The sequence below is a fragment of the Dermacentor variabilis genome, chromosome 8 (genome assembly GCF_050947875.1).
Source record: "Dermacentor variabilis isolate Ectoservices chromosome 8, ASM5094787v1, whole genome shotgun sequence".
Lineage (NCBI taxonomy): Eukaryota > Metazoa > Arthropoda > Arachnida > Ixodida > Ixodidae > Dermacentor > Dermacentor variabilis.
Window position 1 is genome coordinate 35,838,414 of NC_134575.1, and position 26,514 is coordinate 35,864,927.

Consider the following 26,514-nt stretch of genomic DNA (forward strand, 5'->3'; position numbering starts at 1 on the left):
ATTTTTCTCAATCGGTCAAATATTTGAAAATCGCTTTAAGAAAATTCAAGCCCTAAATCGAAATTCCGCTTCCAACAGTCACTAGAACTTTCTCTTTCTAATGCAACAAATTTCATCAAAATGGGTCCAAGGGTTGTCTCATGGAAACGTTTTTGCGTTTTACATGTATTTGAATAGACCGCGTCGGAGTTGGGCCCGAGCTAAAGCTTCCTCTTAAGCGTGCAAACCGGTCACACCCTGTAAATTATACACCAATAAGGGTGTAAAAGGGACAGCGTACAGTTGGCTACCGCGTTATCTTGAAGACCGCGTGAGCTAGGATTAGCCCTTCTTTGTAAATGTTTGCCTCGCTTCACGAGAGGGTCGTCGCACATGGTTTGCAGTTGCGTTTTTCCGCTGAGCTCTGTTACCTTGTACCGTAGTATCCTAAAAAATATATACTAGTGGAACTCTGGCGCTAGGGTCTATGGGAGCAAGCAAGCAGGGTGGTTCAGCGAACGCGAGATCGACGGGTGTAGTGCACGGGTTCCGTTAAATATTGTAGTGCTATCCACAGGAGCCGCCACCAGCAGAAGTGAAGCCATCGTCTGCTGTGCAAATTGCCCACCGTTCACCTCTGAAAGAGAGCCCCGAGAGCTGAAGTGCGCTCGCAGCTCAAGTGCTTTCGCTTTCTTAGTGCAAGACTAATTGGAGAACAAAAATTCGTTTCCGGCAAAAAGCTTTATCATTGGACTAAGCACTGATGTCGTGATCGCCCACAAAGTAAGATGAGACATTCAGACTATCCTAAAAACTAGCGACGTAAACGCGCCCGTAGAGAAGGATCTGCAAAGAAATTTTGGTCATATTAAACTTTCCTTTGCTTCACATATTATATTTCCTATTATATTACATTATTATTATTATTATTATTATTATTATTATTATTATTATTATTATTATTATTATTATTATTATTATTATTATTATTATTATTATTATTATTATTACATTTTATTTTCGTATAATATTTCCTTTGCTTCACCATGAGCTAACGCTTATTCGTGCCCACCCTAAGATGGCGGTGGCCTGGCTTCACTTTTGGATCATCATGTCACCTCAAGCAATATTCTTTTTTATGTATATATAATCCTCTTCCGGGCATCCCAGCGACTTCGCAGAGACGACGCGGACGCGCTTGTGGTCAAGGTGTACGCTATATAAGTTGTCGAAGAAGTCTGTATTGTTACGGTTTTGCTGCACTACATTCAAGAGAGTGCAGCCTTCCGATTTGAGCGCAGTGCGACCCAATTGCACCGCGATCTTCGACGTCACGAGCTTATCCAGTACTCGCGGCATGCATAATTTGTGTGAACTCTCTCGCTGGCAGCCATCCCACAGCGATAAATACCCGATCGGCAGCGCTGCACAAACGTTACACAGAGTTCCAGAAACGGAGAACTCATTGAAGAATGCACTCGAAGAACACGCTCAAAAGTGCACTATGTGTATGATATGAGGTAGCCGCTCGTGTGCGATATTTCTGACGACGGTTCGCTAACTCGCACGTCGGCGTACCCACGTGTAGCAGCACGTGACGCTGAGGAAATAGACGAAGTCGGAAATAAAGCGTAATAAACAACGCGAGAGGAAAAGTTTCTTCGGACAAATTACCAATAATCTAGAAAACTCACGTACGATAACCCATCGATGGCGCACAGCTGGATTGGTGTAGGGAACTATTGTCTACAGCCGCCATGGCCTCCGAGATCCCACGCACATCTCGGAGGCCATGCACGCGGCAGGCTAGAGCAATACGGCCGTGCAAGCATGCCGCTTATTGAGGTAGCCGCCTTTACACGAATGCGACGGTACACAGCCGCGCGACAACGCGAGTACGACGGCGGCAGCCGTCCCACTTCGACTCTTCCCCATCAACGCGATACGCCAGCGTTCACGAGCACACCGCCGTGAGACGACTTTTCCCCGTCTAGATGTACACCTATACCCTGTTTACTGTCTCATTCGTGCGATTCCTCCTTTCCCTGCCTAACGTGGGTACTAACGCTCCAGAACTACGATGCGACACGCCACTCGTCGCATTCGTGCAAACGCTACTATATAGTAATGCTGGCAACTTCTGCCCACGAGAACATTCACCCATAGGTAACCCTGGCGGCGGGGAAGGTCGTTACGCGTTTACCGAACGCCGAGAACAACGATCACCGCTCGACCTGTTTCGTTCCGTCGCTTTCGCGGTGCGACGAGGTCGTGCAGACTAAAGATAACTAACCATCAATGGCGCAATCACTGGCCAGAAAGACAATAGAGAGAGCAAAACAACAAGAAAAGAAAAGGTTGATCTGTGCTTGCCAAGTCAACCTCTTAAAATATGAGAAAAAATAAGATCGTTTTTTTTTTTTTTTAGAGGCAGAGAGGACGCGAGAGTGAAATACGGTTGGCGACACCACCCGCGCCAGCTCGACGCGGGGCGTCATGAATTTTGCCGGCATCTTTTTCTTTGTTTTATCATTAAAAATGGACCATACCGAATTTTTGAAGGATCCGAAAAGCTGCACTTAGCGCATTTACTTTTACTGCCGCCAAAGAACGAACCGAATGCGAGAAATGCGTCCACGTCCAGGATGACGTCACACTGACGTACAGGCGCAGCGGTATCAGTGCGAAAATAAAAAGAAAGCTTTTACTTTAATTTTCTTAATAAGCGGCCTACTAGAGTAACGACAGTAGTGTTTTGAAGTAATACTGTATCAAGTCGAAATGACTGTCATTCTGAACATGTTAACGGTCGGATAATTGAAGTTCCTTCGTTTAGTGGTGCGGCAAACTTCGCGTCTCGCGTCTTTATCCCGTTACGAGGTCATCGAAATTATAAAGCGTGAATGTCACGACTGATCTCATTGGTTGGATAAATCGCAGTTCTCCGTTTTTAGTGGTGCAGCGCTAATTGAAGGAAACACTTTTCTGGCTAGGTGGTTATGATGTGGCCGCCACCACTGACGGTACTATCAGCTGCCTTTAACAACGTTAGTGTTGTCGAAATCGTGAAGTCATTCATTCAATTAGGGTCACGGCAGAGTTATTCACCGCTTCAGTGCTACGTGAAGAAAAAGCCGCGATTACCCGACCGGTGACGTGGATACGGTCGGGCTGCGGCTACGTTAAGGCTGTGATATGACTACATTGCAACTAGAAAAAAAAATTGCTGAAATAAAATCCTTTTGAGCTTACACAGCTTAACTGCCTCTTCAAGGAGCGGACGCAGCCTCCCTCCGCCTATAGCAGACGGCCGAGATACCTTGGGTAGGTTTGGTAATATCGTATTGATTAATCGCTGAAACGTTTCGCGCAAAACGATTAATCCTCATCGATGCCCACCTTTCATTCAATCGAGTTAATAGACGAGACCTGTTCGACTAACCGTTCTTCGAGAGTTTGACGGGAAGTGGCGCGCGAACATTTTGAAATGGCACCGGAATGGCGTCACACGACCAGTTAGGGCCGATTTTACGCTCGAGCCGCCCATCGCCGCAAGCCGCACCGCACGCGTGCGGTCGCGCGAAAAATTTGCACGTATCCAGCACTTGCGAACAAATGACCATTTACACTGTGTGCACCAGTGTATACCTTACACACTGTAAACCGAAATTTGTGCACAAAGTTGTTTGATACGTGCAGTCTCTTTCGTGCGACCGCACGCGTGCGGTGCGGCTTGCGGCGATGTGCGGCTCGAGCGTAAATCGGCCCTAACTGTGCGGCTGCGGCAGAGCGACCGTATTTCCGAGTTCCGGGCGACGCCGAACCGGGCGCTTCCCCTCGAGGTTTGAAGCGCCCTAGCATGCCATAGGCATGCCTATGCCTATGGTATGCCTATGCCTATGGCATGCATAGGCATGCCATAGCAACCCAATCGCTGATATCGTCGTGCCACTCCCAGCTCCACTAAAGACGTGTCACAGCATTCGCGCCAAGTTTGGACCATCTATTTGACATAGCGACGAAGTTCGCGTCGATTCCAGCGAATCTATGGCGTCCCCGAGCGTCTATTTTCGCATGCTGGTTGTGGGGCCATTCAAAGAAGGTGTCGGTTTCACCCAAACATCCCAGCCAATCGACATTCCTTCGCTTAAAAGAAAGAGCATGCGATTTAAAATCCTAAACCAGTAATTTTCTAATTTCCCAGTGCGCATTCCAATTTCCTGCATGTTTCAATTGGACTTCACCTTTCACTTTTGCCATTTCTCTTATTTCTTATTTAACTGTACTGTGCAGGGATTCACTAGCGTCATGTATCTTATTTATTTATGCGTTATAACATATATCGCTGATATTTGCAGAAGCCACTAGTACGAACTATATTTAGTCTTTAATAAACTAAAGATACTTTATCAAACGTTTATGCCTTTGTGTTTCAACCTAGGTTCCACCTTTCAATCATTCATATAGGGTACTACAAAAGTAGATAACTACGTTTGTACCTTTTTAAAAGGTGCCCGGCAAAAAAATCGATGGATCATTTAATCGGTGTAGAAACCCTGCATAGAAAGCGATTAATCGATTAAAAGCTAAAATGAGGAATGCTTAATCTTTAATCGAATAAAAAGAAAGATTAATCGGCCATCCCTAATCCTGGGTCTGAGCGGCAGCTGCCTCGGCTAGCTGAACGGCCCAGACCTGGTTTCGCTGGTCCGAGCTGATCAGCAGGGTCTCCCACTGATGTCGGCTTTGAATTTTTGCGGCCCTCGAAAGAAGCCGCCTTCGAGCATGCCCATAGAATATGCGGCAGATCAGCCCTACCCTCGGGTGTGTTCCAATTCCGGCCAGCATCGGAGACAAGTCTACGTAGACAGCTAAGGAGAGGCGAATCGAGCCGTCTGGAAGACGTATAGAAGACGTCTAGAAGACGCTTCCGTGACGTGACGCAACCTCGCGGCAACGAGAAGAAGTTCGAAAAAGCATGCATTACTTCTGCATTTTATGTCATTGTGTCTGCGAACCTACGAAAAACACAATGTGACACAGGGCGCAAGAAAAGCGTGTCTGACGTTTTCTTGTATGATGACAAACCTTCCTGTCGGCTTTCCAAGCGTCCTACTTAGCCGCCATTTTGTCTGGACAGGAAAGTAGCCTGCATCGTTGTTCACTACAATGCTGTCTTCGCGATGCTTGTCTTCTTTGACGTCTTAGTGAGAAACGGAACGAGACTTAAGATGGCAGCTGTCCGTTTAGCCGTCTATACTTTGCCGTCTACAGCGAGTATTGGAACGCAGCCCTTACGTAATTTACATTGATCATTACGTAAGCCTTAGCGCGGGGCCAACTATACGATTTCCCTATTCAAACACGCGTAATACTCGGAAATGCTTTTGTGACACGAGCGCCTGCTTTCAACGAATTTCTCGCATTCGAAAGAAAGCTAACTTCTAGTGACTGTAGGAGGCAAAATGTTATTTAGGGCCGGAACATTTGCTTTTTTTTACAAAAATTTACAAATCCTTATCTGCGCCAAAAACATATCGCAGTTCTGTAAAACGAATCTGTAAGAGCATCACGAGTGGAAAGATTTGATGTATGAATTGACAGGTTACGTGAAACCGCTACGACGTTTATGAGAATTTTTGCAAACGTCACTCCAAATTTAGTGGCACAGATCGGTGGCACAGAATTTAGTGGCATAAGATCGGTGCATAATATACATCGATTGAAGTCGTGAACTGGATGCCCGCGTTTCCTAAAATATTGCAACTTTCAAGATTTTTTTTCCCAAGGTAACTACTAGGGTAAATTGAGAATCGATCAACCTCCTATACAGTTACTATAAGTTCTCTCTTTGATAAATGCAACAAACCTAAACAAAAATCGCCGCCGTGGTTGCAGAGACAAAAATGGTTCCTCCATTCCCATACGCGTAAAGACTAAAGATAACTAACCATCAATGGCACAATCACTGGCCAGAAAGACAATAGAGAGATCAAAACAACAAGAAAAAAGGTTGATCTGTGCTTGCAAGTCGAAGTCTTCAGCAACGGTTGGGGAGCCCGCCTATACGAACAGCCTATACACGTCAAGCAGCGAATTCCTTATGTAGCGCTATAGAGACCCGTTATGTTGGGCCAACGCTGGCTGAGTTTCTGCGCATGCTGCTTGGCCAGCTCGGTTGGCTGTGCCAAGCGAACGCATGAATAAATACAGAGCGCGAGATCCTATGAACGCGAATAATATGTGCTCGCGTACGTAATTCAAAAAACAAATAAAACCACCTTTTGCCAAAACCGCAGCCTCAGCGACCGACAACGAACCCGCGACTTCGAGCCCACAGCAACGTAACGCCATGGTTACGAAAAAAGCCACCACGAAGGGTCGTGCTCGTAATTCGGACCGACCACGAGAACAGATTATACACACGGATGTGACAAGTCGACGGGACCCGAGAATCGCTTCGCTAAATCGAGAACTTCGTTACAAAGCAGACGTTTGGATGCACTCGTGCAAGCGCTGCGACACCTAAAACATTCTATGTGATTAGCATAATAATTATTCATGAGCGAATATAAAAGACGCCATTTTTGCTTGCGTGTGCTTGATCGGACTACAATAGGGGACTATTGTATTGGGTTTTATGGCGCATAAGCAACTCAGGCTATCATGCGCCAAACACGTGGTATAATTTATTTCAAAAATTGGGTATCCTCAGCGAAAGTCCTTGTCCGGACAAGGACTCTGAGGACAATTGGGGACTGAAGCTGCCGCCGGTGGACTCTCGTATTGACCCTTTCTTTTCGCGGAGCAGTTAGTCCTAGAGAAAACAGATGGCGCTTCCGGAGGAAGGGGGGGGGGGAGGCGCCCGCATCCGGTCAGTGGGTCGCCTCGCATTGGGCACTCACGGGAAGACTACAAATGAAGGTGTGCAGGGTGACGTGGGCTAGTTTTGAAAGTGAGGGAAGCTCGCAGTAAAATTGAGTATCAAGAACGACCGAGGAATGTGGAAGAAAGCAAATGGGCTTGGAGAGTGAAAAATTCGTCCCGGACCAGGACGAATTTTTCTTCAACTCTGAGGCTTTTCTTTCGAGGAACCCGTATGGGTTTCCTTCGTAGCAATTGCTACGAACGGGTGGATGTCCGATTTTCCCTTTAAACCTGCCATGAGTAACTCATTACTTTTCCAAGCGAGATTGGGATGCCTTAGAACACGCACCTACAAAGCGAGATATAAGGAACAAGAAGCATGTGCTTGCTGCGGTAAAGCTAGGGAAACTATGGAGCATGTTTTATTAGAATGTGAAGACGTCTACCCAGCGGTCTATTTAGGCACCACTGGCCTCCTTGAAGCCTTCGGGCTCAGCGAGAGCAGATGGAAAAGTAAACTTGTCCGCAATAGGGATTAGCAAGAGACGATTGGAGGATTGGTGGAAGAAAAGTAGGGAAACGACAAAAACGGAGACGTACAAAAGCAAAGTTCGCAATAGGGGGTCGGAAAATGTGATTGTGATAGTTCATAGTGGTTTTTCTTTTTTTTTTTTTAACTTGGGTAGGACATTAGACAGAACTTGGTGGCGCTGCAGGCAGCTGCTCTTATAGTCAAGTGACGTGGACCATAGAGTATCTCACTATAACACCTAGAGGGAAATCTGGCGCCACCGTCTATGGTAGTTTCTTAAGGGGCGCTGTGCCGTCATGAGAATGACGGTATATGTGTCTGCGAGGCTTGTGTGGGCTGGTGTAGTAAGAGGCTTCGTCTAAAACGTGGATATGGCTAGACAACGCGTTATGAAAGCAAAATTTTCATAAAATATGTCCATTCACGTAAATTGCATCTTTACTCACCCACAATGCATGACGAAGGGAAGAAAAGCAAGAACAGACGACAAACTGTCTCAAAGCGAGAGCAAATCTTGTCGTCTGTCCTCCAACTTTAGCGGCCCGCTGATACTTTTTACGTATCATATAATTGTGCGTGCAATAACAAGTTCTCATAGTTAAACAAAACATGTTTTTTGTGTAATAATAAAGCTAAAACAGCTCTTTACTTGCGTTTTTAGTAGAAAATGAATCATGACAGAGGGAACGGTCCTTGCCTGGCTCTCCGAGAACGATGCCAGTTAGAAATCGTCATATACCGGCATTACCATGCGTACCAGAGCGCAGCAGCGCCAGATTTCCCCCTAGGCAATATAGATTTCCCCCTAGGCAATATAGTGAGAAACCATGGCGTGGACCGTTCAAGAATCCCGCGACATCACATGGATGTGGCCTCCTCTCTCTGCCAGTACTTGCAGTTTGTGCGAGTTTCGCAAGCCAGCAAAACCAGCGCAGCAGTACGCGATAACGAAACTATACTGAAACGCGAAAGCGCGGGCTTTTCGACCACGACCGCGTCGTTGTCAAGGGTAACGTCAATCAGTTCTTTACAAAAGAATCAAACAGAACTGGACAAGTATCTTTTTTTTCGTCTTATAATGCGTACAATCTTTATTACGAGTGGTTGAGTACTAGTCAATTATCAGGAACGCCTTCCTCATCGGGATAGTACTTCTCACGAAGAATGGCGTGAACTGGGATGGTTGCTTGGCCTGTAGTTGGGTAATTCATGATAAAGACGTACAGCGTGATGGACAAGGACTGCGAGAGACGATATAAACTGCGCTGTGGGACTTGCTGAGAAACAGGAAGAAGAAGAAAGCTCCCATTGTACTAGAAATAAAGTGAACTAGGGTGGCTGCTTGGGCTAGTCGGTAATTCGTGATAAAAACGAGCGCAGTGTATGTCGTTTTTCGCAGTCCTTGTCCTTCGTGCTGTACGTAGTTTTTTACGAAGAATGGCGGTTTGCATCTACAAACCACGTGCGACAGCGTGCGCTCGTTGACAGATGTGTCGGCAGACGCCACTTACAACCTTGAAGAATGGCGGTTTGCATCTACAAACCACGTGCGACAGCGTGCGCTCGTTGACAGATGTGTCGGCAGACGCCACTTAGAACCTTGTTATTGACAGTGTTTCAAAATGCTTCTATATATATATATGTAACTGTTTATTCTTTAGGGCTGTTACATCGATCCGCGCAATCACAAAAGCAAAAGCACTTTCTCGCGTGGCATAAGTCTGTCTCTCTCAGAGTTCACTGTGCCACGCCGCAGCTGCGTAGCCAGGCGCGCCGACAGTGAGGCATATATGACCGCGCGCGGGATTCCAGAGAGGAGCTGCGATCAGCGGGGATCGGGACGCGTTTTCGACGCGCACGCGACCCACGTGTCGCACCGTCTGCGCATGCGCGGACGCGAGCTTATGTGTGGTCTGGTCTTTAGTTTCAACGAGTCTTCGAAACTTTTTTCGAGAGTGCGCGATCTCTGACAATATATGCGCGCGAAAACACACCGCACACGAACGATCTCGTGCTCCTTGTATGACGTCCATCAAGCCAGCGTCCCTCCTGGCTCACGCTTTTCCCCCGCGTCTACAGCAAACGGCGCTGCGGGGCGCGGTTGGACAACATGGCGACGGCAACAATTCCTCTGCAGTGTCTTTATGGATGATATAGCAATATTATCCAATCTAACGAAATGCTTTCGATTCGCCGACACAGAGCTTAACGCGCTCACAAGCCTGAACTCTCAACGTCTCGCCCAGAAAAAGAAAAAAAAAACGTTGCGCGAGACCCTCGAGTTGCGAGTTTGCTGCCTCGGTGTCTCGAACGCCAACAGGCTCACCGCATCGGGGAATTGAAAGCAGTTCGTTAAATCGAATACTTCGCAAAATCAGTTTTCGTTAAATCGAGGTTTGGCCTCATTCATCTACGGGGATGCTAACTGCCCTCAGGAAGGGCGAAAGAAGGAGCGAGCATACAGAAACAACAACGAAGCGTCACGAAACACCGTCAAATCGCACAATGCTGCAAGCACCAACTTACAACTATAGTCAAAACATTGGGGAAACGGGGAGGACCACAAGTGGCATAAAATGATAATTTCTTGTGCAGCGGCCCGACAACGCACGCACAATCAACATCACCATATACATACTCCCTTCACAAACAGTGTCGAGAAAAACGTCATCTTTACAAACCCTCGCGAGCTTTGTTTCCTCAGACAAAACGAGCAAGACAGGCAGTGGCGAGCAGAAGTCTATATAGTGCGGCAATAACTGCGGATGCCCGGAAGTTTTCAGCGGTCATCATTTGCAGCTAACCACCACTTTACTACGAATGAATTTTACAGAACTGCACGGAAGGAACAACATCTAGCATTTCAACGCGGTGTTTTTGTGACGTGCACTGTTGCACGCAGTTTTCCGGCGGGTGGCGAAAGGGCGAAAAAAAAATGAATCATTACAGAATGTGGACCCAGGATAGTACCCAGTTCATTTACCACGTACCCGCCGAAAGCTGCGCGCAACAATGCAACACTTAACACTGTATGCACAGTTAACGTTCGTACACCATCACACCGCATGGTTTTGGCACTTAAAACCTCCAAATTAGATTTTAAAAACTTGCGCTGCGCTAAACTTCCTTATCTTTCTGCGACTGTTTGGCAGAGGGACTATTGCCGCTTTTTTTAAGTGCTGGGTGCAACGCCGTCTTGTCACTGTCTCGTGACGACTGATTACGCTATTCTGCAAATCTATAGCTTATCATGCAGGCAACAGCTTGAACTGAAGCAATTCCGGGGATGTTACACGCCAAAACCACGCGCCTGTAGTTCTGTCACCGTGCACGCCCAATGCAAGATGCACGGAACGTTGTTGAATCCCGCCTAAACTATTCGCTTTAAAAATGAAACAAATCGCAGTTCCGCCGAAAAGGCGAAGCACCGATTGTGATAGCCAATTAGTATATAGCTGTAAGTAGTAAAGATAGTAGTATTATCGGCCGTATAACCTTCTAAACATTCTCTTACGAACTAAATTAACAATGAAAGAATGTGTGAGCGTGACAAAACGAGGACGTAGAAAGAAACAGACCCACGGGGACCGCGCTGTCTTTGCTTCTTTCTACGTCCTTGTTCAGTCGCGCTTACACATAGTATCATGAATTCAAACCAACTAGCCAGTCAATGCGTTTTAACTAAATTAACCAGCACGGTGTCACGCGCGCAAAGATAAACATGAAAGCACGTCGCTCGATGACTGTCTGTGAAAACGTTGGAGATAGGAATCGCGGCAGCAGCAGCGAGCCAATTGACTTCCGTGCATCTGTCGCTCCAACGCGTACGAAACGTCGAAAGCACAGCGCATCCGAAGCTACCAGCAGTACGCGCGCTCTACAAACATTGCAGTTCGCTTTACAGCCGCGTCGCAGACTGTTTTCAAGACACACGAGCGCCGGAAACGCGTCCCTACGGCGTCTGCCCAAGGCGTCTGCCCAATGCGTCTACCACGGCGTCCGCGATTCGCGTGGCCAACGCCGAGAAGACGCCGCGGTTGTCTCCACTCTGTACGGAGCGCCGGGCGAGGAGTACATCGAGGAAGAGAGAAGAACGCCCCTCCTCCCTCGCCCCGTTGCCTCGCGCGCCACAGGAGAGGGCACGCATCCGGGCCGCGTTCCTCGCTCGCGCACGGAAGACTGAACCGCTTTCGCCGGCTCACCCTCGAACTCAACTCATACGGAACCTCACGGCGACGGCGACGGCACAAGTGCGCCGGAGTGTCCATACAATTGCTATCGCAACAACATTAAATACGGGCCATCGGGATTATCGCCAAGACGCCACTCTCTCATCCACCCACCTCCGAGCAGACGACGAAGCTTGCCGAGAGGGGGGGGTCACACGAAGTACATGGCCGTCTGCAGGGAGTCCAGAACCTTGACGGCCTCCACGTACTGGCTGGTGGAGACCGAGTCGGCGCTGCCGCCGGACGAGTCGCTGCTGGAGCTCGAGACGTCCACCTTGCTCATCACGTGGTTCTTGGCGCGGTACGCGGCCAGGTGGGCGTAGTACACGGGCGCAGGGATGCTCACGCTGCGCGCGCACCTGGCGTACGTGTGGCACAGGTAGTAACTGAGCTTTTGCAGGTCGTCGGCTGAGAAGTTGGAGTCATCCCACACTATGTAGTAGTGCGAGGGCTTGCTCGTGCCCTGCGACGCGCCGGTCGCGAGAGAAAAGAAAATGAAGAAAAGAGAGAGAGAGAACAAGATGTGTCGTTTATAGGGAGATATGACTCGTCGCGTAGGTAGGAAAACGGGGCGTTCGTTCTGCAATGTAACAAAGAGCGATATCGCAGTTACGCCGATAACACAGCACGTGGCAATGAATTGTTGATACTCGAGGTCCGTTCATAACGCGGGATTATCCTAAAATACAGGGGACGTTATTCTAGGACGATCAACTTTAGAAGATGGTTTCACGTTCGCGAGATTTCGCGATAACCGGCACTGGACAAATGCGGACAAGGAACCGGACAAACGCGTTGGCTCTCGCCGTCAGAGTTCCGCGAGGGTGAAAAACTATCGCCGGAAAGTGTTCGCCGGCGAGAATGCCGCCTCATGCAGCCTCCTGCAGGCGTCGTGAGCATCGTTTGAAGGCTTATCCAGACTTGCAGATCTAATTTTTCTTTAGTTCAGGATAGGTCAGGAGAGATGGCGGGAGCGTCGCTTTAAAAAGGAACGCATGCACCCATTCCCTTTAGATGCAGGCGGCCATCAGATTCGTGTTCAGACGGTCGCGGTCAAAAAAACGCACCCCGTAGTTTACGCAAGTCTGAACAGCGCTGCTATCGCCAAGAAGCAGTTACGTGTTTTGTTTCTTTTTTTTTTCTAAGACGCGCATCCGCACCTGGATGCCGAAGTGGCTGCACAAGAAGAAGTCGAAGTCCAGCGGATGAGTGACCACGGAGTCGACGGTGGTGCCGGGAGGCACGTTGCGGCACTTGCCAACGCCGTCGCGGTCGCTGGCCGGCATGAACCGGGTGTGGTGACGCTTCTGGACCACGATGAACGTCAGGGCCGGCTCGTACGTCTCGTTGGGCGACAGCTCCTGGCAGGCCAGACGGATGGCGCTTACCTGCAACGGGCGGCGAGGAGGAGAACGCGCTCACTGCACCCGCTACAAACATACGCTTATAACGAATATCGGATATAACGAACACATTTTTTTTTTCGCGTAGCACGCGGCTTCGTCGCGACAGAGGTTCGACATTCGCAGCGCGTGTAACTGGAGCCAACTTCGGTATCGCAAACATGGAGACAACGGCCGGCTGGCTCTCAAGTGCTTTGCAGCGTCGTTGTAGTGAAGCTGCAGCTTCACCGCGTGGCACAATGACAGCTCTAGTTCCATCACTGCAAATATCTCGTGGCAATGCAAGTACCCATGGCCAGAATGTGCATTGGAGATTTCACCAACGTTACTATACACAAAAGCTTCCCTTCCACGCTTCGAGCGAGCATATGACCCACTAAGGAAGGGACCTCAGCAAAGCTCTTCTGCACCCAACTAAAAACGCTGGCCACGAGCTTATGCGCATTGCTAGGGCACATCTAGCAGCGGCGAGCGCACAACAATGCTCAAATTGCGCACATTAAGAGGAAGCTTTAGCTCGGGCCCAACTCCGACGCGGCCTATTCAAAAACATGTAAAACGCAGAAACGCTTGTCTGCAATAACCCTTGGACCGATTTTAATGAAATTTGTTGCATTTGAAAGAAAGGAAAATACTAGTGACTGTTGGAAGCGGCATTTTCGTTTAGGAGATGAATGTTGTTAAAAGAATTTAAAAATTCGGAAGTTCTAGAAGTACAGAAGCACGAAGTAGATGCAGAGGTATTAGTTTATAAACTAATACCTCTGCATTAAGAACAGATATCGTTCCGTAAACGGCATCCATTAGACCATTCAAAGCGGACACATTCAGTATGTCAACCTATAGCTTACGTGAATTTGTTACGTTGTGTACAAGGGTTTTGAAACAGCTGTACTTCCATATTACCATTATGCAAAAAAGGTGAGGCGTGCAGACAGGACACAAGAGAAGTGGACAACACGAACGCCGTCTGCAAGCCTCACCTTTTTGCATAAATAATCCTTACCTTAGCTCCTTAGCTCCTTAATCCTTAGCTCAGCTTTCTGTCGTTCTAAGCTTCCATATTACAATACTTTTTTAGATTCACGTGTAACATATCCTTTATGTCCGCTTTCGATGTACGATTAGATGCAATTCACATAATTGTAATATCATTTTTCATTGCACAGTTGTAAACATGATAGTTTCGTTTTCTGAAAATTTACGCTTTTTGTCAATCTTCAATTAAAAATTCATGACCTAATTCAAAAATTCGAAACCAACAGGCACTAGACCTTAAGTTTTTCTTTTAAATGCAACAAGCCTCGTCAAATTTGGTGCAGTGGTTGCCGAGAAAAACGAATTCTCCTTTCACGTGTATTTAGATAGGAACACCCGAGCTAAAGCTTTCTCTTACGCGGTCGCTGCCCTGGGGATCGCCGGCCTCACTATCGGCAAAGGGGTTACATCCTTCACCATGCTTGAGCCTCACGATGTCCCGTTTGATTTAGTACTGATAGATATTGATCACAATATCTACAAACAACGCAGCTTTTCTGTTATACATATATATTTTGCCACGTAGGTGTACTGATAGATATTGATAATATCTACAAACAACGCAGCTCTTCTATATATATATTTTGCCACGTAGGTGACTGCGAGCTGGCTGGCACGCAGGCACGCAGTTAGGGACACTACGTCGGCAAGAAACCTGAGAGTTTATTCGGCGAACATGTGACCGAAAGCCAGCGAACGCACGATTCCGTGACGGCGAAAACAGCAAGCGCGCTTATACGGCGTACGCGTCGGTCTGACAAAGGAGGCATTGGTCAGACACAGCGCAAGCGGTGGTCCCGTATTTGTACCTCGCGTCGCTTAATATTAGAGACGTGCCCACGATGCCGCGCGCGTCGCTGCGCGCGTGAACGGTGAAGCCGAAATAAACGCACGTGGCAATATATACCCGCTCCCGCGCTCTGGAAGGACGTCTTGAGCGCATTTCTAGAGATATAATCACTCGCTCGGGGAATTGGGCCACGGCGGCAGAGAGCTACATATACGCTCAATCTCGCAAGTCATTCGCAGCGCTGCCGGAGGTACCAAGGTGCACGCAGGCAATATATCTTTGCGCAGCAGCATATAGCTCCGAGCGTGACAGGATTTCCGAATGGATTTCCGCTTTTACTTGGTGCATCACACGTTACAGCGGTATGCGCGACATGTTGGGACATTTCAGCGTGCACGTCGTGTATATATACCGCAAATTCAGCAGACGTCGAGCAGACGACGCGGCGCGGATGAACACACCCCGAGAGGCATTCGGCCTTCCATATCGGCTAAGCAGTGTCCTGCAGCTTTCCACAGTGCTGCAAACGACTTGCGAGACGTAGTCTAAATAGCAAAGCAATTTGGCCCGACCCCGGGGCAGACGACAAGCAGAAGCGATTTCTCTCACCTCCCGATTGCGAACCTCCATGAACTGGCCCTCGCTCACACCGTCGCGGTAGAAGATGATCCGCTCGGGCTTGTGCTTGGTGGCGCGGTAGAAGGCTTTCAGCATGTCCTTCATCATGTCCTTGAGGTCTTTGATGATCTCCACGCGCGCCGTGGCCGCCGAGTCCTCCATCTGGATGCGGATGGAGGCGTGGAACTTTGACGGGATCGAGTCCAGGCTGCCCACGCACGCGGCGATCGAGGGCCTCAGCTTGTCCCCGGGAGCTGGATGGGTCACGTCCGCCCCAATGATGATCACGGGCTTCTGGAAGATGGCCGGCTTCTCCTGCGACAGCAGGCTGTTGTTGGTCCCGCCAAGCTTGGCGTTGATCTTCTGCAGCAGGTTGGTGACCAGCGCGGCGTTACACTTCTTCACCACGTTGTTGTCCATGACGCACTGGGTGCGCAGCCCTATCTCGGTCTCCGCCACCTGCTTGATCTCGGCGTAGTTTGAGTTCTTGGCCAGCACGATGACGATCATCTCGAGGTTGGGCTGCTTGCGCTGCTCCTCCAGCAGCACGGAGCGGACCGGCTTGCGGTTGGTGTCGGCGGCGCCGATGTCCAGCGGCTGCTCAATGCGCATGCCCAGCTCGTGCCCGACGCGCACGAGCATCTTGGCGAAGTTCTCGAGGCTGTCGCGCTGGGCGAACCGGCTCAGGTTCAGCAGCGTCCAGCGGCTTAGCGTCGCGGCCTTGTAGAAGTGGCGGCCCCGGAGCTCCCAGGTTCCCTCGCGCGGCTTGCTCACCGCGTTGTTCTCGAACACCAGCGACGGCGGCTCCAGCACGCGGCCCTTGAGCTGGGTCGGCTCGGTGCTGATCTTGATGGAGAACTCGCGCAGACACTGCTCGCTGCTGGTGACCAGGTCGCGCACCGATTGGCGGATCTCGTTGAAGCGCTTGGCCGGCGGCTGCGCCGTGCGCTTGATCATCTCGGACGTCTGGTTCTCGTCGAGCTTTTTCTTGCAGTGCTGGCCCTCGACGATCTCGCACACTTCGAGCGGCAGGTAGACGGGGTGCGTCGCGCTGCCCGTCTGCACGCAGGGCAGGTTCGGGTAGTTGAGCCGGCCGTACCGGTTCTGGAAGTAGTCGGCGACCGAGCACCGCGAGCCGTCCTCCATGTTGAAGTAGAGCTTCTTCGCGGGCTCCTTGGTGACGCGGATGACCTTGTACTTTCGCGGGTACGGCAGGTGGGTCACCTTGACGCGCAGGCCCTTGAGCTCCTTGTTGAGGCGGACGTTCTGGAAGTCGCGCAGGTCCCGGAAGTCGCCCGCGGTCATCTCGCGGCGGCCCTCGCTGAAGATCTTGCACATGAACGAGATGATGGGTAGGGGCTCGTAGAAGGCCGTGGCGGACATGTCCACGTTCAGCATGGGCTTCCACTGGGCCGGCCGCACGCTGGTGTAGTAGCCAAACCAGACCTCGCGACCCCCGCCGAGCGTGTTGTTCTCGTTGTGGGGCGGCGGCTTGAAGAAGGACCGGCCGACGGGCGTCAGCTTGATGGACGGCCCGTGGCGAAGCACGATGTCGACGGCCTGCAAGACCTCCTGGGGGACGGTGTTGACGCGGTTGTCGAAGACCGCATGCAGCGCGTCCAGGTTCACGGTGGCCGCGTACTGGATCTTGACGACGAACTTCTGGACCCGCTGGTCCTCGTCCAGGTCGACCGTGAAGGTGCGCTCGCGGAACTTGAGCTCGCGCCGGGTGTAGAGGTTCTTGCGGCCGTCGAAGGCCGGCACGCAGTTGCTGAGGTCCAGGCGGTACTTCTTGACGAGCAACTCGATGACCAGGCGGTTGATCTTGGTGCTTATGCAGCGGTACTTCCGGTTCTCGGGCACCTTGACCTCCTTGCGGGTCTCGGAGAAGATCTCGACGTCGTAGTGGTACACGTTCCCGGCCGGGATCTCGACGGCGAAGTGGTTGGCGGTCAGCTGGATGGGCCGGCCCAGCCTGCCTTGCGCCGGCCGCCGCGGAAAGTGGGACGGAAGAGTCCGCTGGATCTCCTGCGAGCAGCGCGGTTGATGCAATGACACGCGCGCGCACACAAGCGGAATGGAATGACGCGGGCCCGTCGTTAAAAGCGTCCCAATGTGTGTGTGTGTGTGTGCGCACGCATCATTTCAACGGCTACCATTATAAGCAGAAACGATAAAAAAACACACAACGAATGGTCACCTCAAATAGACTAATCATAGGCGCCTACCAATCCGGCACTATTGACGCGCCTTAACCACAGATTGTGTCAAGGCCCGTACCCAGGATTCTTATTCGGGGGGGGGGGAGGGGGGGCAAGCAACCCAAGGTAACTTTTCTATGAAAATGGGGGAGGGAGGGGGCGGGTACCTTTACTCGTACAAATGTTAACGCCTGCCATTCACCATAAAGACGCGTAAACCCGCAAAAGAGAAATGGAAATAAAGTGTATCTCACAGGTACGCCTGTGAGATACACCTCTCTTTTACTAGGAAACAAGGAACCACATCAAGTAGAGGAATATACATTTGCGGAACAATCACAGTTCTTTTGGATCCCTCGTTTACTGCTCGACAAAGTGCCACAACCGACTCGTATTGTTACTTGGGAAGTTGCGTAACGATGCGTGGCCGACAGTCCCGTATAACCGTGTAAAGCACAGGACGCTGCGGTTATAGACGCACTGCGCCCACCGCAGAAGGTTAGAAAATCACCTATACATAGACACAGCAGAGAAGTGGCTACGTCAGGCGGCTCGACTGATAACTGTAGAAGCGTCATTCAAAACACACCGAATTGTTTTTTATTTCCGGTGGCGTTTTTACTTCTTTTTAAATAAAATGTTGATAAACAAAGGCTAACTTCATAACAACTCACCCAACTACCAGTTCTGCTGCAACGGTTAACTTTGTTAATATTCGCTTTTTCTTCCTGTTTGGCTGTTGCCTTGGCTCTCTCCCTTAGATCGCTTAATTTCTCAACTCTCTGCGACTCTTGTTTCCAATTGCCACTTTTGCACGAAAAGTGCTGCGCAATTAGAGAAAAACCAGACGAGGTAACGGGTGACAGTCATATCTCTTATGGGGTTAAGAGGAAGCTTTAGCTCGGGTGCTCCTATCTAAACGCATGGAAAAGGAGAATTCGTTTTTCTCGGCAACCACGGCACCAAATTTGACGAAGTTTGTTGCATTCAAAAGAGAAACTTAAAATCTAGTGACTGTTGGTTTCCAATTTCTGGTTTACATTGTCAATTTCTTATTAAAAATTGGCAAAAAATCACAAACTTTCATAAAACGAAACTATGAAGTTTACAACTAACTCAGCAAGGAAAAACAATATCACAATTTTGTGAATTGTACCTGATGTTACATCTAAAGGGGCAACATTTATATGTTACACATGAATTTAAATAAGTTCAGTAATATGGAAATACAGCTTTTGCTGAACCCTTGTACACAATGCAACAAATTCACGTAATATATAAATAGACGTATCGAACTTGTCCGCTTTATATGATCTAATGGATGCCGTTTACAGAACCAAGGTATCTGTTTTTTCATGCAAACCTATTAATTTATAAACTTCGTGCGTCTACCTTTTTTCGAACTTTCGAAATCTTTTTCACAAAATTCAAGCGATACATCGAAATTTGGCTTCCAGTAGCCACTAGAATTTAACTTTCTCTCTCAAATGCAACAAATTTTATTAAAATCTGTCCAGGGGTTATCTCAAAAAATACGTTTTTTTGCGTTTAACATGTATTTGAACAGGCCGCGTCGGAGTTGGGCCCGAGCCAAAGCTTCCTATTAAGGGTTTATTACTGCAGGGTTTGACGAAGGACGCTGTTTCGCATTAGCGAAATGCGAAAACAGCCGTGTACTTAGATTTAGGTGCACGTTAAAGAACCCCAGGTGATGAAAATTTCCGGAGACCTCCACTACGGCGTGCCTCATAATCAGAAAGTGGATTTGGCACCTAAAACCCCATCATTTTTTGTTTCGCATTATTTTATTTTCCACCTTATCTACCCCATATCGCAGGTATATGGTTCCGAGAAACTGCCACCGTCACGGCGAGCCGTCACTCAATGAAATAATGAAGCAAAAGGGCAAGTTAAACACGTTAAACTCAACTGACGTTTTGTCCCGCCGCAACTGTTTTCTCGTGCATACAGACCAGCTGACTACGAAACGAATCCCGTTCCTGGTCCCTGGATCAGTCTAAACAAAGAAGGTTGAACTAACGAAGCATCAGCATTGCGCGTGACCGTTGAATAGGTGGTGACAACTGAACGCATGTCGAGTTAATCGCGCGTGCACCGAACTTATGTGAAAACTGGCCTTCACAACCCAGGAGGTGCCGATAACTACCGCCATCCAAAAGGAGTGAAAAAGGCAGTAAAATATTGACCGCCGAATAGCTGTTTCAAGTTTGATTTGGTGGCGCCTTAGGAATGTGTGTGGGGAGTGGTGGCGTGGGCGGGGAGGGGGGGGGGCGCCCTTGGTACGTGCCTGATTGGGTCATTAACAGCGCTTTAGCTGAATGAAGGAACGGGCAGACGCTTTTGAGCGAAAACGCGAGATATTGCTTTTAGGAGAACATGCGCAGCTACAACGGCAGGTACACCTTCACGCTGAAAATTAATTTATGGCAGCGCACAACTGTTATGAGGGAGCAGGAGGAGGGACAAGGAGTGAATTCGTTGGTTCAAATACTCTTCATGTAAGAAACGAGAAGTCAATGTTCCTAACACCAACATCAGTATCAGAGGTCATGTCTGTTTTCATGGGGCTAAAAAATAGCAAATGTTGTGACGCAGACGGAATTGTGATAAAACCGGTGAAGTTTGTGATAGGAGACATAGCAGAGTGCTTAGCTCACATATATAACCTTTGCTTATCTCAAGGAACATTTCCGGGGCAAATGCAACTCGCCAAAGTGAGCGTACTGCACAAAAAAGGTAGTAAGAATGATTTTACAAATTTTCGACCAGTATCTATATTACCCGTTTTCTCAAAAGGCTTTGAAAAAATAGTTCTTACTAGAATGACAAATTTTAGCGAACAATGCAATATCATTTATGGCGCGCAGTATGGCTTCCGGAAATATCGATCAACAGAAATGGCACTGTTAGAACAAAAAGAATTTATCCTGCAATCGCTTGAAGATAAAGAAGTAGCCCTTGGAATATACGTAGATTTCACGAAAGCTTTCGATTATTTAAATCACTCTATCCTGCTAAAAAAACTTGATATGTACGGATTCCGGGGGACGGTTCTGTCACTACTGACGTCCTACCTTAGTGAGCGCAAGCAGTACGTGTATTTAAATGGCTGCTCTTCTAATATATTACCAATTTCTGCCGGCGTACCTCAAGGGAGTATTCTGGGCCCATTTTTGTTTAACCTATATTTGAATGACATTGTTAACGTCGATCCTATGGTGAAATTTGTTATATATGCTGATGATGTGACACTGTTATTCTCTGCAGAAAGTACGGATGAGTTGATTCTGAGAGCAAACAGAACGCTTGTGGAATTAGACACATGGGCGCAACTTAACAAATTGAAAATAAACGTTAGTAAAACGAAGGCTGTCATATACCGTGCGAAAAACAAGAAAATTAACATTACCTCAGACATTAAGCTGCGAAACTCAAAAGTAGAACTAGTAAGCGCATTTAAAATACTTGGAGTGTATTTCAGCGAAAATATGACCTGGGACACTCATATCGACCACGTTGTGTCAAAACTGTCTCGCATCGTTGGATTGACATACGCCAACAGATACATTCTACCGTCAAAGGTTAAGCTTCTGCTGTACAATGCGTTATTCCACTCACATATGAAATATTGCCAATTAGTTTGGGGGAACACAACAAAAGGTAATTTGCAAAGAATCATGATATTACAGAAAAAAATGTTACGAAATATTGAAAACGTCCCCATGAGTCACCCTTCCCACCCTCTGTTCTTGAAGTACTGTGTAATGAAAATAGATGAGCTATATCCGCATTGCCTGTGTTCACGTTATAAGCTTGAAGTAAAAAATAACAGCTATTCCCTACTACGGTTGGCATCGCTTTCTAAAAGGACCACACCTTATGAGAATCGAAATACACAGCCATGGCTAATCAAAACGTGCAGAACCGGATACGGACAACAAATGGTAAACAGAACCCTACCGCATTTGCTAAATTTCTGCCATAAAAACGGTTTCACTCCCGAAACAGCATCGAACCAGAAACTGAAATTGTTCTTCTGTGACAAAGCTCCTTTCCCATGACAGAATTTCATGTGGTTCTTTCATCTCTGCGCATGTACGCTACACGCATTGCAATGTACTGTTTCATACTACACCAATGTGTGCCGTTTTATTTTTTGTTTTTTCCTTCATTATGTAGCGCTTTTTACTTGCAGTTTTATGTTTGTACGTTTTTGTTTAACATTGGTCTATCACGCAGTTAACAAACTTTTTATTTCTATAGTACCTTATTGTCAATGTTATCGACAAGTTATTGCTGCATTAGTATTTATTTGTTTGTGATTTTTATGTTGCCATGCGAAAAAGTGTTTCTGTTTCTTCTATTTTGTTCTCCGGGGAGCTGGGAACTAGTCAAGCTGACTTGTCAGCTTTTTTTCCCGCACTCCCTCACTTCATGAGTGAAATAAAGATTATTATTATTATTATTATTATTATTATTATTAAGTAAATACCTTTACCTAACCGGTTGAGAGAAAGCAAAATTCGTCCTCCTTCAGAGCCGGACATTGTTGCACGCCCTGGTCAATGTAAGAGCTCCGAAGTGTTCCGCTCTCCATTGCCCCAACTGGTAAACCGAAGTGGTGTGGTGGTTAAGTTCCTGCTTCCCCTCTCTCCAATGATGTTTATTGGCATCCAATTTGAAACGGGGCCACGACAAATACCTAGCTTTCTCGATACGACCAGGTTTTGCTGCATCTATCGCAGTCGAGCGTTTTGCTTATCCCTCCTCGATCTTTTCCATCTTCATTAAAACGTCTGCAAAGTACGGTTACTTAAGCCTGCAACTACTCCGGTTCTAACAACATTCCCGCTTTTTTTTTTTTATCCACCAGTACTCTATCCTGCTTATCTAAACTGCTGCCCAATTCCAATCCCAGCGCCTCTAGAAGGCGGACGTTTTGTACGGGTCTTGCGGGGCGAATACCCTGGCACCGTATTGCAGAAGTACGTGTTGCTAGGCTAATCGGTTCATATTGCTCAATAGACCACGTGCTCTATTAACCATGCTCAATAGAACGATGTGCTCAGGCATATCTGGACATTTTGCCTGCAGCAGACACATGCCTCCCCCGAGACCCTAAAGTTACTGTATATGCTACCTCGGGTAGCATATACAGTAACTCTACGAGATCATTCGTGAGCGCACCCCCAACTCCCCCCTGTGAACGACCGACCACCCCTCCCCGCTTCGAGCGTGGCCTTCGAGATGTGAAACGGCGCGCGCGCCGCCCGATCTCGGAGGACACGCTTCGATGCATACGCACGGAACCAGAAGCGCTACGGTAGGGCCTCTTCACCTGAATCCTGAGCTCGTCGCTCTGCGACTTGTCCCTGCTGATCCCGTTGCCGTGACCGCGCACAGCCGTGCCCGTGGGCGAGGGCGACGTCGCAGGCAGCGACCCCTCGGTGGGGGCCACGCTGCGGGCCCCGTTTCCGTTGGCGGTTCCCCCGCCGTGGTTGATGGCCGCCGAGGCGGCGACCACGTTCGCGCTGGTGACGGAGGAGGTGGTGGTGGCGGCAGCGGCAGCCGCGGCGGCGGCGTTAGCCCGCAGCTGCGCAGCGGCAGAGGGCGCCACCCTCTGCGAGATGGCCTGCGCGAACGAAGCCTGTGTCGGGCCGGTGTAGGGGAGCGCCGAGGGCGCCACCTGGCTGCCTCCTCCTGGTACCCCTGCGACGACCGGGGAGCGTCCCACGTGTACCGTTCGGAGTTCTGACGCGGCACAGCCAGCGGCCACTGGAAACGCAACAGCAGTATAGCAATTTATTTATCTTTTAATTGTCGGATATTGTCAACCCTATTCCCAGAGTAATTACAGTAGAAAAATCTTTTCGAAAACACTGATACGTAATATATGTATACGCTGCGACACACGTATTCACATATATAAACACAGGCATACAAACTAAATTAAGGAGCGTGGTGTCAGGCGCGCGCACAAGCAAACATGAACGGACCTCACTCGATGACCACAAAAACTCGCTATCAAAAGCGCTGTCCTGAGGAAACGCGGCAGCAGCAGCGAGCGAATTGGCCTTGGTGCTGCCGCTCGCATCAACGCGATCTAAGCCGCGAACACAAAGCGCAGCGCGGGCTCTGTGCCCGTCGCAGATGGCTTTCAAGATGCAGCTGCCCGGCGCGCCCGCAGAAGAACGCGCCCCCCTTTCCTACCCTTCTCCACGAAGCCTTGCGCGCGGCGGAAAACGGCGCGCTTCCCGTCTTTCGTGCGCGAGATTGAGCCGCAATCGACGGCTCAACCGCGCGCGCTTTCACACGCACATACAGCATACGGCGCGCGACGACGCCTTCATCGCCCTTGGACTTCATACGGGACCTCACGACGACGGCGACGGTATAAATGCGCCTGGAGTGTCCATATAATTGCTATCGTGGCTGTGCGGAACATACCCAGAGCGGGTCCACGTGGCTCGCGCTGTAAAGATCGCATCCCGTAGCCGATGGCTCTGGCACTAAGCAGCTAGCGCCGATGGCGCAATGCGGAGCGGCAAACCTGATGCTATACGTGCCGCCCCAGTGACACGAGCCATCCACAGACTACCGAATACGGCCGCTACTGCATTACGAACTCTGCATCGACCGCTTATACGATTCCGTTTGGACGGAAATTGGGTGCAGTGGAGACAACTCGGATACTGTGCATTTTAAGGCTATCTCCAAGCATTCATTCCAATACAACTTCTGAAGCAAAGCAGTTCTGCGTAAACCTGCAAGGTGGAGGAAAGCCCGTTAAAAGGGAAAAGAATTGCCAATGCAGCAAAAAGCTACCAAGCAAATCTATTCTGAGAATCCCGTCTGGGTTTCCTTTTGTAGCTTTTTTCTGCACTCGGGTGAACATTTTTTTCACTTTCAGCTCCAAAAGCACTTCGAAAACAGTGACTGATGAGACATACAACGCAGACCTGACCACGAGCACTTGAATACTGATCAGGTACACACGCGAACTCGCAATATGATTGACATTGCACAGTGGCGTAGCAGGAAATATTTTTTGGAGATGGGGTTAGGGGGGGGGCAGCATAAACTTGACAGGGGACGGGAATCTGCTGGAAGGGAAGATGGGGATGGGCAGGCCACACAATGACAAATTTCGGAACGGGGGAGGAGCTTAGGCGCCCGGTCTGCAAGCCCTACACTCTAAGAAAAATCCCGGGGAAAACGGGAGTAACTGCGCCGTTAGTCCTAAAAAGGGCGCTTTCGTCCCTGAAAGGACTAACTGCATGAATGTGCGGGCCGTGTGCAAATTTCGGAGAGTAAGTGTTTAGTCCCTGCTCGGAAAGAGAGCAATGGGAGGACGAACGGCAACAGTTACTCCCCAGGCACTTCGCTGTTTTCGTCCGTGTCATGAAGCGATGCGGCGAAAACGGTATTGTCTATAAATCGTGAATGGTTCGAAGTTCGTGCATTGTCTATTGAACTACATGCAAAGCAGCACCTTGCCTCTTCGTGAGAAAATTACGTGAAACTTAAAACTGGAATGTGAAGAGGCATGCCCTTCGTGCGCACCCCATAAGTGAGCGATACACATTAAACGCGCAAGTCACTGATAGACGGCTAGATTTTCTTGGTCTATAGTACCTAAGTTCCTTCCGTTCCAAGGAGGTTGCGAACTGAAGCGATGTGTAGCTCAAACGGCACGCGCTAAGCGACAGAGAAATTGCCCTTCTCTGTCGTCTTCGGTGCCCCGTTTGAGCTCGCTACACGTATACATGGCGTAGTGCCTCAGTTTAAATCACCCTAAAAATACTCGGGCTGATTTCTTTTCGCAGTCGCTTATGGTTGCAAGTACACTCAACGTTAGAGTCTGACTGCATAGCTTGCACAAAATACAGCCAATTTTATATTGCCGCACTTGCGTTCCCATGCTTAACCTTGTCGAAATAGCCCGTCTTGCCAAGCAAGCGGCGTGGTGAAGTGGTTAGAGTACCTGACTTGTGAGCGAGAGGACGTGAGTTCGAATCCTGCTGTCGGGCACGGTTTTTTTTTTTCAGCTCATTAATTTTTTTATTAGAGTATAAATGCCTATTTTAATTAATTACACCTTTGCGGAGCATCGGAACGAATTACAGTTACTCCCTTGAGGACCATCGGGCAGGGGCAACTGTTAGTCCCCGAAGGAGTAAGCGCATGGGGAGTAACAGTTCATCCCATGTCAGTTCGTCCCCAAAAGGACTAATGGTTGTGGCAAATCAGTTAGTCCCCAAAAGGACTAACCTCCCTACCCCTTTTAGTCCTTTTTTTCTTAGAGTGTAGCTACGTCACTGGCCCTGCCGGCCAATCAAGACGCCTGCGCTTCTTGTCGCACCCTATTCGCATAAGGCTCACGCCATCGACACAACCGTTTGCACACCACGTCATCTAATACCGTTAAAACTGTTTCGATGCGAGAGCATCAAACGGCCCACTGAGCGAAAAGGCCGGCGTCGTCTGTGCAGAGAAACGGCACCTAAATTCCCATTGGCTGCGACGCAACGTCACGAGCGCGCAGACCCAGACCCCTACGTCTGGGTCTGCGCATGCGCAGTGCCGTCGCCCCTAGTTCTTGCGTGCGCAAGCCGCTCGCGTCCCGTAAGCTAAAACTCTCTAATGCTTTCGCATATACACAACCTATAAGAGGCGGAAAATCTTCAGCGCTCACCGCGACAACGTTGGCGCGAACCAGACAAAGACCCAAATCCGGTTCCGTCCGGTTCAGCGCGGCGGTTGCACGCGAGGTCAACGCGCTCGTCTACGCAATCATCCGCAGGTCGTCACACACGAATCCGAATGCGAGGGAATG

At 49.0% G+C, this 26,514-nt stretch overlaps 1 protein-coding gene across 1 annotated transcript in view; it reads right to left on the reverse strand.

Annotated features, from left to right (window-relative positions):
- LOC142589996 (protein argonaute-2-like) overlaps positions 1-26,514 on the reverse strand; it is a 32,263-nt gene that overhangs the window by 803 nt on the left and 4,946 nt on the right. Inside the window, exons 2-5 of the mRNA XM_075701791.1 lie at positions 23,017-23,453; positions 15,448-17,484; positions 12,768-12,995; positions 11,722-12,070 (exon numbers count right to left, since the gene is read on the reverse strand). Of these exons, the coding sequence (XP_075557906.1) occupies positions 11,759-12,070; positions 12,768-12,995; positions 15,448-17,484; positions 23,017-23,453 (3,014 nt within the window). The 3' untranslated portion in view covers positions 11,722-11,758. The remainder of the gene's footprint in view (positions 1-11,721; positions 12,071-12,767; positions 12,996-15,447; positions 17,485-23,016; positions 23,454-26,514) is intronic.